The sequence below is a fragment of the Alternaria infectoria genome (assembly GCF_024043175.1).
Source record: "Alternaria infectoria strain BMP 0036 chromosome Unknown scaffold_2, whole genome shotgun sequence".
Taxonomy (NCBI): Eukaryota; Fungi; Ascomycota; class Dothideomycetes; order Pleosporales; family Pleosporaceae; genus Alternaria; species Alternaria infectoria.
In genome coordinates, this window is record NW_026250691.1 from 1,751,504 (window position 1) to 1,763,764 (window position 12,261).

The 12,261-nt window shown below is 36.3% G+C and overlaps 1 protein-coding gene across 1 annotated transcript; it reads left to right on the forward strand.

Moving 5' to 3' along the window:
• Window positions 1–8,021: 8,021 nt before the first annotated feature.
• On the forward strand, window positions 8,022–9,734 carry J4E92_002030 (uncharacterized protein; the record flags this gene model as incomplete). Its single annotated transcript, XM_051493436.1, has 1 exon — window positions 8,022–9,734. One exon carries the CDS (start codon window positions 8,022–8,024, stop codon window positions 9,732–9,734), a length of 1,713 nt encoding a protein of 570 aa, XP_051356667.1.
• Window positions 9,735–12,261: the final 2,527 nt, after the last annotated feature.

The window sequence follows — 12,261 nt, forward strand, 5'->3', positions numbered from 1 at the left end:
GTTACGCTACTAAGTTAACTAGTCTCTTTATCTATAAGGTACTTCTCTTAGAATATAACACTATTACTAAGAAGTATAATAAGCTTAAGCTATAACTAGAAAACTCTATTACTAGTAAAAAGTATAACTAGCTTATTAATAACTTTAACTATAAGAAGAAAAAAGCTAACACTTACTATAATAAGTACTAGCTTAAGATTGTAGAGCGTAAGAAGATTACTATAGTACTAGAAGATAAGAACTAGAAAGTTATTATAGCTTAATAAGCTACTAACACTACTATTCTTAACCTCTAGAACGCCTAGCGTAAAGCTAAGGTCTACTTAGATAAGCTTCTCTACTATAAGCTCTTCTACTAACTATACTTCTTTCTTTTCTATAAGCGTTATAAGCTAATTCTACCTTACTAACCTAACTAATATAATACGTTACCTATCTAAGACCTACACAATACTTAAGTAACTTATAATTAGTTCTTCTAGAACCTAGAAACCTCTTAACTAAATATAGAATAGTTATAGTTTTTACTATAATACCTAAATCTATATACTAGGCAGAACCTTAGTACGCCTACGCTAGGTAGTGCTCTAGTACCTTTAGAAGAAATATATCTCTTAGGTATAGCGCTAGCTTTATTTTATAAGATATCTAATATTAAAAAGTTTTATAAAGAAGCTAATAAAGACTATAAGTAATAGTGTAAAACTACTATTAATAAGTACGCGTTTCTTTCTAATAAGACTTATTATATTATCTATCTTAAGTAAAAGATCTTAGACCTAGCCTAGCCTATTATTAAGAAGATAAAGATAACTAACTATCTTAACTACTTAGACGCTCTTAATAGTATATACTTAATATATAATTAGTTTAGTAAGACTAAGACTTTACTTATAGATAGTAGCTTATATTAGAAGTAAGATAAGACCTTTACTATCTAGTAAGCTTATTTTCTTAGTATTATAAATATTCTATATATATACTTTTAGCGTATACTTATTAAAAAAGCTTATAGTCTTATAAATACGCGCTTAGGTAATACTATAGCTACTATCTCTAATAACTATAAGACTCTTACTAAGTTTCTATAATATACGTAAAGTATTAACAAAGCTTTATAAGATATTAGCTTTAGTAAAGCTACTACTACTATAACTTCTACTACTATAAAGTTACGCTAATATACTCTTAGTAACTACTCTCTAAAGCGTAAGTAGTATAGTAATTACTATATTAAGCGTAAGGTATAGAATACTAGAACTACTAAGAATAAGAGAAAGTGCTATAAGTATAGTTTATACTATAAGTATAGTAAAGCTAGTTATAATTAATATAACTAGAACGCTTCTTATTATAGTAAGCTAATTACTTCTTTTAGTAACATTTTTCTTCTTACTACTCTTAACATTAATAATAACAAGACTAAGAAGAAAGATTTTAATAATATTATTGCTAAGAATAAGTCTAAAGATAACTAGTATTTTTAGATACTTCTAATTAAAACTATAAGTAGAAGTATAACTAGCGTATAGTAGCTAAGGCCTCTAAACGCTAAGTTTAGTAAAGTAAGCTAATAGAGCTTACTACTACCTTCTATCTTAAAAGTAAGAGAGCTATATAAAGAATATATTACATCTCTACTACTTTACTTTATAGTCTACTCTAGGTAGACGTTAGCTATTAACTAGAATTTTACTATAGTCTATAATAGTAATAAGACTTCTAGTAAAAGAACTCTACACTTATAGATACTAGCGCTAGCGCTTACTTTATTAATTAAGAATAGATTAAGTAATAGCACTTTACTACCTTTAAGGTATCTAAATCTATTTACCTAGCTCTAGCTAATAGAGAGAAAGTTACTAGGCTTATATACGCTACTAATATTACTATTAAGTATAGAAATTATATTAGTACTATTCTCTATTATATTATAAACTTAGAAAAGTATAATATTATTCTTAGAATAAACTAGCTTAATTACTATAAGCCTATTCTTAGCTTTAGTAGCTTACGCTCTATAACCTTTAACTATAAGAACTATAAAGTTAATTATCTTAAGAATAGACTCTAAGATACTATCTATAAAGACTAGCTACCTAAGAGCACATTCTAGAAAGTAGCTAGTAAATCTACTTCTATAGAAGATCTTAAGATCTTAATAATTAGTACTAACACTACCTATCTAGCTACTACTAAAGATCTAGATTCTATAGTTTAGCTAGAGCTCTATTATTTTAATAAGATTAAATAACCTAAGAACCTATCTATAAGTAACTACAATCTCTTTACTTTTAAAAACTAGATTATAGGCCTTTTATTAGTAATATAGAAGAACTTTAAATACTATATATCTAAAATAGAGTATCTACTAATAAGTAATAAGTAGATACGTAAGCTTATTTCTGCGTATATTCTTAACTAGTTTTCTAACTTATTTAGCTTATAGCTAGCTAATATCTTACCTTTACGCTGCTCTAGCGTTAACTATATTATTAATATTAAACTAGGCACTACTATTTCTAAGCTATACATATATAGGCTTATATAGAAAGAGATAATAGTAGTAAAAGTATATATTAATAAGATAATTAGCAAAGGTTTTATTAGATCTAGTATATTACTATATATCTTACCTATTTTAGTTATTAAGAAGCTCTTAGGTAGACTTTGTATTTATATTAATTACTAAGAGCTTAACGTAGTTACGCGTAAGAACTATAATACACTATCTATAATTAAGAAAACTCTTACTAGAATAGCTAAGATATAAGTTATAACTTTTATTAATATTATTACTACTTTTAACTCTATACGCGTTAAGAAAGATAGTAAAAAGAAAACTATATTCTTAATACGCTATAGACTCTATAAGTATTTAGTTATACTCTTTAGCCTATATAATATACTAGAGATATTCTAAACTTTTATTAATAAGACTTTTTATAATTACTTAGATATTATATATATAGCCTACCTTAATAATATTCTAATCTACTTAGATAATAAAAGAAAGTATAAAGGCTATATACTAACTATTCTAGAAAAAATTAGCAACGCTAGAATATACCTAGACGTATCTAAGTACTTCTTCTTTACTAAGCGTGTCTAATACTTAGAGCTTATACTAGTAACTAAAGAGTTAGACATAGACTCTAAGAAAGTAGCTACTATTCTTAAGTAGTAACTTTTAAAAATAGTTAAGAATATTTAAGTATTTCTAGAGTTTATAAACTTCTATTAATACTTTATTAAAGGCTTCTCTACACTTACAAAGCTATTAACTATACTTATAATAGTAGATAGAAAAAAGACGTTTCTACTATCTTCTAACTCTAAGGTAGTTATATTATTTAAGCTTCTTAAGTAAGCCTTCTAAACTATAGGTATACTTATATACTTTAATTTAGATCTAGAAATCTAGCTAGAGACTAATACTTTAGACTTTATTATAGCTACTATCTTATTCTAGATATATAATAGAGTACTCTAACCTATTACGTTTATCTTATATAAGATAAATCTAGCTAAGTATAACTATAAGATCTATAATAAGAAGCTTCTTACTATTATTTACACTTTTAAGAAGTAGAGATTTAAGCTTACTAGAATATTAGACCTAGTAAAGGTCTTATCTAACTATTAGGCACTTTAGACCTTTATAATAAATAAGTATCTTAACTATTATTAGGCCTAATAGGCTAAGTATCTTTCTAAGTTTAACTTTAGAATTACTTACTAGCTAGGTAAGTAAGGTACTAAACCTAATACACTTACTTACTATCTAGATAACTTATCTAAGCACATAGATAATAACTATTACTAGTACTAGTAGTAAATAGTTATTAAGCCTTATTAGGTTAACTCTAAGCTTTGTGTTGCAATTCTTACTAGCTACTAAGGTTCTAATACTAGATAAGCTCTATTTCTAGCTTACTATTATCTTTATTAAGTCTAGCTTACTATTCTTAATATTATCTAGCGCATATATAATAATAGTAAGGTAGTAATAATATATAAGACTAGCGCTCTCTCTATAATAGGTATTACGCCTACTAGCGTAGACTAGAATTAAGAGTAATAAGGTCTTAGAAAGAAAAATAACGCGTTATAGAATAACGTAGGTAACCTTACTAATTATATTAGCGCTATCTATCTATAAGACGCGCTCTTATAAGCTATTATTAAGGCTAAGAAAGATAAACTCTACTACCTTTCTTCTAATATAGTTAATAACAACTAGAAGCTACGTATTAAACTTAGAGATTATACTATCTATAATAATCTACTCTATATACAAAGTAAGCTTTATATCTCTAACATAGATAATATCTAAATAAAGATCTTAAACTAAGTCTATAGATCTTTATATAGAGATAGATATAGTAGTAAGTATAAGATATATACTAAGCTTACCTAATAGTATTACTAGCTATAGATAATATATAATATTACTTAGTATATATACGCTTATCTTACCTACTAAAGAGTTAAGTTATATTAAGAAGAGAAGTATAGTCTATTACATCTCTTACTAATTCTAGACTAATACTAGACTTTAATCTCTATAGATTATATTACTTACCTACTAGCCTATACTAATAATAGGCGTACCTATAAGAATATTCTAGTTATTATTAATAAACTTAGTAAGAAGAAAAAGTTTATACTTATTATTAACTTACGCGTAGATACGCTTATACGCGTATTTATTAAGTTTATCTAAAGAGAGAAGAAATACCTAAAGTATATAGTATCTAATTATAGACTATAGTTTACCTTCTATTTTTAGACTTATCTTTACTAAAGACTAAGAATAAAGTCTAAGCTATTTACTACCTACTATCTAGAGACTAATAGTTAGACTAAAAATATAAACGCTTTTCTTAAGTAATACTTACGCGCCTATATTAACTACAAGTAAGATAATTAAGCTCTTCTACTATTTATAGCTAAATTTAAAGCTAATATATTAGTTAATACTAGTATAAAAGTCTTTATATTTATTGTAACTAAGAGCTATAACTCTTACTTAGAAATTAAGCTAGCTAAAGTAATAAACGTATAGCTTACTACTCTAGCTAGAAATAATTACGCTAAGGCTAACTTATTTACTAAGAAGCTAAAGAACCTTTAGATCTTTCTTTAATAATAGCTTACTTAGATCTAAGTAAAGTAAGCTAAGTATATAAACGTATATTAACTATCTACTCTAGAGTTTAAAGTAGAGAACTATATTATAGTAGACTTTTATAATCTATACATAACGTAACTAAACTAGTTACTAGACTTTAAGAACTATAGACTCTTTATTATTATATAAGTTATTAATAATATAGCCTATAAAGTTACTCTATTACTAGAGATATAAGCCTATAATATCTTCTATCTATAGCTACTCTACGCTATTAATAACAAGCTCTTATCTAGCTAGTCTTGTAATAAAAAAGAATACGTAGAGCTTACTAACTCTAAAGTAGATAATAATACTAAGTATATAGTTAAAGCTATTCTTAATAGCTATATTAACTAATAACTCTATAACCTCTACTTAAATAAGAAGAGCCTTCTATAGTATAAAGTCTAATAGATAGACTACTTAGAAGGTTCTAATAACCTATCTTAGAAACTCTACATAAACCTAATTAGTTTACTTAACCTTATTCTAGACTACTATTAATATAAGCTATCTAAGCTAGAACTATATTAATAGTTTAATACGCTTACTAGTAGATAGAACCTTTTTATAATAATAATTTATCTACGTAATAACTACTAATTACTAAGGCTAGTTAAACTACTTACTCTGTAAATAGTTACGTAATACTTTATTATAACTTATTACTTATATAATAGGTAGACTATTACTATAAGCTATTCTTAGTAAACTAGTAGTAACTTAATACTCTTTCTACTATAATAGAACTTTATAGAGAAGGTATATTAGCGTTCTTATATAACGCGTCTTCTAATAATAAGCTTATACTACGTCTAGTTATATAATAGTAACTTAGAGTCTAGATAACTTACTAAACTATAATTAAGATAAGAGTAGTATAAGCTATAATATTCTAGATAACGCTATTATAAAAGCAATACGCCTATAAGTATACTAACACTAATAGATAATTCTAAGTCTCTTACTAATACTTTTATATTCTTCTAAAGCTACTCTAAGCGCTATAATTAAACTACGCTATAGATATAATAGTTATAAAAAATAATAGAGTAATAGTAAAGAATATAGAAGATACTTTAGCTCTTATAGCTTTTGTAAAAGAAGTATCTTCTTTATATATTTAATTAGAAGTAATTAGGTATAATATTACTTTTATAATATACTAGAAAAGTTATTTAGTAAAAAGACCTTAGGCGTTAGAACTTGCCTAAAAAGAGAGAAAGAGTAGTGTTATAGATTAAACTTATAATCTCTACCTAATTAGGCCTAGCTTTATATTAGGTAAGAAACTTTAAAACTCTATCTATACAGCTCTCTCTTTCTATAACGTAGTATTTTACTAGTAATATAATTTTAACTTAATATACTTATTATAATATAATATTAATATTATTATACTAGCTAATTACTATATTTTATTAGTAGTAATTACTTTAATACTTTTAGCTATTTTACTTAAGCTAATCTTATAGTATAAAAGAATAACTAGCTTAATATAGTAGCTACTTTTAAAGTACCTTACTACTAGCGTATACGTCTTTTTTACTTTATTTAAGTTATTAATAAAATAATATCTTAGTACTAGAAGTAAGCGTAGTTTAGTATTAGTAAGAGCTAAGCTTAAGAGCTAATATAGTATTACTATAATAAAGAATTTAGATAAAAATAGATAATATAGTAATAGTACTTTATATACTTAAACCTTAACTATAGTTTTATAGTATAAGCTATTTTATTATAAAGTTATTTTAAAAACTTATTACTATACTATAAATATATATAGAGATATACTAGCTTAGACTTAGTTATTAGTAAATTATAGTTATTATATACCTAACTACTTAATGTACTATTAAAGTTATTATAATTAGATTATTACGAGACAAGCGCGCAAATAAGAAGAAGACGCCCCTATGCGCTTCGTGCGAAGACGTCAACAAGCAAATCAAGTTACGACTTCGAAATAAAAGTCCAACACGTTGTAGTAAAAGTCAAGTCTATTCAAAATAATGAACAGGCTTGAAGTGTCAGTTTAGCATGTGCAGATAAAGCCTGCAGCTTTTCTCAACCCATTTGTGCACACCTAGAGGTTCGTGGGGGTTGGGACCAGCTAATTTGAGAGGAGCTACGCCACGCCGATGGGACTTCGGCATTCAAATTTACGTAGACTCGACATCGGGCTCTACGGCCACATACATCCCGCTGCCAGCCCTACATTGGGGACGGAATCACGATGTAGATATTCCGCTGACTCAATTCTAGGTGCAGCTTGGCGATCCTCTCAATCTCTTCTTGTGCTTAGAAAACAATGCCTAGTGCGCTGTCGTTAGCGTCCCGCGCGTTCGCTCCTTCGCGTTTACTCATCAACATCCCATCTCGAACCATAACTTAGCGGACTGGAGCCCGTGATTTGCGGACGAACACGATCGGCTCCAAGAAAACCCTTGGAATGATGGCCTCTTTCTGCTTTAGGCTGGGTCAGCTCATACATCAACACCCTGCCATGCCGCCGTGAAACAGCTCAATAGCCGCATCACTCAACGGCCCGACTCTGAAGAGCGCAACAACATGAACGCACAATTTCCACGTCCATTCTGCGTGCGGTCCGAACGCAACACATATATGACATCACGGCGATAACGGGCTTGATATGTTTCGAACGCATCCATGAAGATCCGGGGGAGTGGATTTATATGCTCACCATAAGGAGGCTGTAGTATACACAGTAGTCAGTCGGTTCTTCGCCCACCCATTTCAACTTTCGTGCATTTACGCACGTATCCATTCTTTACCAGAGCATTGCTCGTCCACGTTCATTTTCAATTTATTTTTCATCTCGAAGATGAGGCATTTCCACCAATTGCTTGCCGCTGGGGCAGGCTTTTCTTCAATTGCGCAGGCCGTCAACACTCTCGTCGATGTTGGCTATGCGAAGTACCAGGGAGCTGTTGTTGACTCACAGCTCGGCGTCTCTGCCTGGAAAGGCATCCAGTATGCGGCACCTCCTACTGGCGAACGACGCTTCGCAGCCCCGCAGGACCCTATCGTCTCCGGACTCATCAACGCGACTAGGCACGGCGCAACATGCCCACCCAACCGCCCTGATGATTGGACCATATCTGGAGCCACCGATCGCTTCCACGTCGCGGAAGACTGTCTTTACCTGAGTGTATATGCGCCTTCCGAAGCCAAAGTCGACTCGAGGCTGCCAGTAGTGGTCTTCTTCCAGGGAGGAGGTTTCTCATCGCAGTCCAGCGCGAACTGGGATCCTACGGAGATCGTCTCCGATGGTCAGGTCGTCTTCGTTCAGTTCAGCTACCGCGTGGGTCTCTACGGTTTCCTCAGCAGTGAAGCGGTCAAGGCTGGAGGTGGCGACGTCAATGCTGGACTTCGCGACCAGATCAAGCTCCTTGAGTGGGTCAAGGAACACATTGGACAGTTCGGCGGCGACCCTGACCATGTTGTCCTTGATGGAGTCAGTGCTGGCGGTTCTTCTGTCGCACTTATGCTAGCGGCAAACACCGGCAAAGAGCTGTTCGCTGGTGGCATCATGGAGTCAGGCGGCTGGGTCACCATGCGCACCCCGGAACTGGGCGAAGAGCAATACCAGTGCTTGCTCGAAGACAAGGGTTGTGCCAATGCGACAAACGGCCTATCTTGCCTGCGCGCGTTGAACGAGTCGGCTATCCGAACTTCCAACTGCTGGTTCAACCCCAACATCGACGGCGACCTTTACACTGACTCACTCGTCAACCTTTTCGAACAGGGCAAGTACGCGAAGGTGCCAACGATTATGGGAACCTGCGCTCAAGAAGGCACCAAGTACAATGCACCAGAGGATCTCAACACCACAGCCGATGCCGTCAAATGGGTAGCCAATCAAGACCCAAGTCTCAGCAACTCTTCCATCTCCATCCTCGATGATCTCTACATGAAGCCTAAGAAGCCCACTTTCCCCGGCAAAGGTCTCTACTGGCGTCATGCCGCTGATGCCATCGGCGACATCGGAACCCACTGCCCCACACGCAACATCCAAAACGCGATTGCAGCCGACGACGTACCAACATGGAACTACAAGTACGCCGTACAGGACCCCGCCGATGAGGCCGCCGGCTACGGCGCCTGGCACACTGTCAACGCCTACGCCTTCTGGGGCGTAAACCGCACCGACAACAGCGAGCCAGCCAGCTACTTCACCACCAACGCGCCCATCATCCACCAAGTCCGCAGCTACTGGACGAGCTTCATCCGCAACCTCGACCCCAACACCGACCGTGCCGAACGCGCTGTCGAATGGAAGCCGTACACTGGTCCCAAGTCGCGTGAGAGGCTCTTCATCCAGACCAACAACACGAAGATGGAGCGTATGAGCCCTGCGCAGGCGCTTAGGTGCGATGTTGTTATGCCGATGAGCGATAATCTTGGGAAGCCGGTTGCGAAGGGTGTTGTTACCAACTTCGATGCGAAGTTGGCGAAGAAGGTTAAGGGGGCTAGTGAGAGCACTGCTTGGAAGAAAGGCAGGAAGGATGCTAGGGAGTTTGCGCAAGACTACTGAGCAGGTCTGCCTCTATGTGGGGCTTCTGAGCATTTTGCTCGTTCTCGTTGTATATATTTTTCTCAGGCTGACGTATTTCTCTTTCCGCTGGAGGAACACCACTTCACTTCAATTTATCGTATTGATCGTCTATTGCATTGCCTATGATGCGACGGCTGCTAGATACACAGATCTCTGTCAAGACGCTACGAGATACTCAGACCAGAGTAAGGCTTTCCATCTTTGCTCCTTCGAGGCGCAAGAAAACCGATGGATCGCTTCTCTGCCACTGTTTTGACGTATGCTCGTGTCTTGGACCAGTCTGCTCATTATCGAGCGCCTCGTCTACCGGCAGATCTCTTTGAGCGTTCCAGTATCCAATACGTTTCCACGTACCTTCTTCTCCACCGGGAACCAGCGCTAGGCCTCCAAAAATGCTTTGCGTATCAAAAGGATCCCGAGTCTCAACTAGAAGAGCCAGCAGAACTCTCTCTGGAGGCTGGGTGTTGTATTCAATATCGTCATAATATATGGAAGTCCAGGTGTGTTTTCTACAATCATGGGGCCCGACGTAGAAAGATGCAAGCTTTTCCTCTAAGCAAAGACAATTAGCGCTGTAAGGATTATCGTCGCTTTCTATTCGGGTTTCGTGGAACGTAGGTACTTGTAGGGTGATCTGCAGTCCAGAGAAGTCGTGATATGCTGTTGGAGGCATCGTATCGACAGGCCAGCCCGACCACTGGAAGTAAGAGAGTTTCGCTAAGAATAGTAAGTCGCTGAGTTGGTATTCGTCGCCGTCACAATTCCGAGTCCAGCATTCGTAACGACCGAAGTACCTGAGCGGGTGATACACGTAAAGATGGCTCGAGAGCCACGACCAAGAAGGCACCGTTTTTGATCCATGCTCACGTATTGATTTGGATATTGGTAGTCTTTTCCCATCTCTATCCCAGTCAGGCTGGGCACGTATGTACCACAGTAAACCATCGGGAAAGGATTCTGCCCAGATACCAGCAAGATACGTAATTTGTGCTTCAGCTTGGAAAGCTCGGGCGACACCAGCAAAGGCGACGGGCCTATCGCTGGGGACGGTAAGATCCCTCGCTCTGTATTCCCAAACCAGGTCTTTCCAGTTCTGGAAATATTCCAGAACATGCTCGTAGTCTGCAACCGAGTTTGGGGTTTTGCGTCGGTGAGCAACATGACTTGATAGCAGATGCGATTTTTGAGTAATTTTGCGGTCATAGTAGCCATCGCCACGATTGTAGAGCCGAGTTTCGGTCTTTGGAAGCCAAGAGCCTGCCAGCTCATCACAGAACTCCTCCACGCACTCCCACATGAGGGTTTGGTGTCCATAGAACACTGTGCGTGGGCTTACAAGATGCTCCTGGAATGTCCATGCTCGCTGAAATATAGGCCATTCGTGGTAATTGAATCTAGACGTGTATATCGCGGGCTTGTCGACACCTTCGGGACCTTCGGGCTCAGACACATACAGACTCGGAGAAGCAACGATGTAGATCCCTTCGCTGGTCTTAGATGCTTTACGGATGACGCAGGGGCTCATAGTCCTCGGGTCTTCCCGTGTTTTGATGAGATCTCTTCCGGGCGGGAACAAGAATGCTATGCTGCAGATCGCATTGCTATAAACTGACGTCATTGATGCAGACTCAATTTTCCAATCCGATGGTGAGTCCTGGATAATACACAGTACATCCACCCATAGATGGTGGAAGCCGGTGTGGCGAACGATTCGTAAGGCCTCGACGAATATGGCGGGTAGCTCCGACCATGGTATTGCGTCTTGGAATTCTTCAAGCCTTGATTGGGTCAGGCGTAGACGATGGGGCGCATCTCCCCAGACATGGCTAAGTGTAAGGTATTGTAGGTCTGGAATGGTACCAGTATCGCATCGTAATCTCACGCCGTCGGGTGTAAGTTCTAGTAGTCGGGTCGGTCGCTGGGATGACGCTGACAAGCTCGAGGAGCCACTAGAACAACTTTCGTGCGTTCGGACACAAGCATTGAGCCACCTGTTGATCTGGTCCAGATTGGCAGTGGGCTGGCTTGGTACGCTCTGCTTTTGTTCTGGCGCGTCGAATTCATTGTTACTCGATACTAGAATGTCAAATGGCTTCGCTAAAGGCTTGGAAATACCTACTCACCATCAAAGCATCTCAAGTATAGTGACGCCCATCGATACCGAACATAACCAATGTACAAAAGCAAGTAGCCGGGCGGTTTCCTTGTCCTATCTGTGCATATACAGAGATATACGGGTCTATTGTGTTCTAGGTTGTGGAAATCCAGTATAGAAAGTATCATTGCACACATGTGGCATGTATCTCTCGCCTGTAATAATTGCGCAACGGTGGAAGAGTGAGTCGAACGGGGAGATTCGACTGGGACATCGTATATGCTTTCGATATCTTCTGGGACCAATTTTAGAAAATCCCAGCCATCGACAAAGCTTTTACAGTGGCCGCAAAGTTGATGCAGCATGACCGTATCGCCAGTATTCTGACTTTGCGTTTGATTCGCTGTGCAG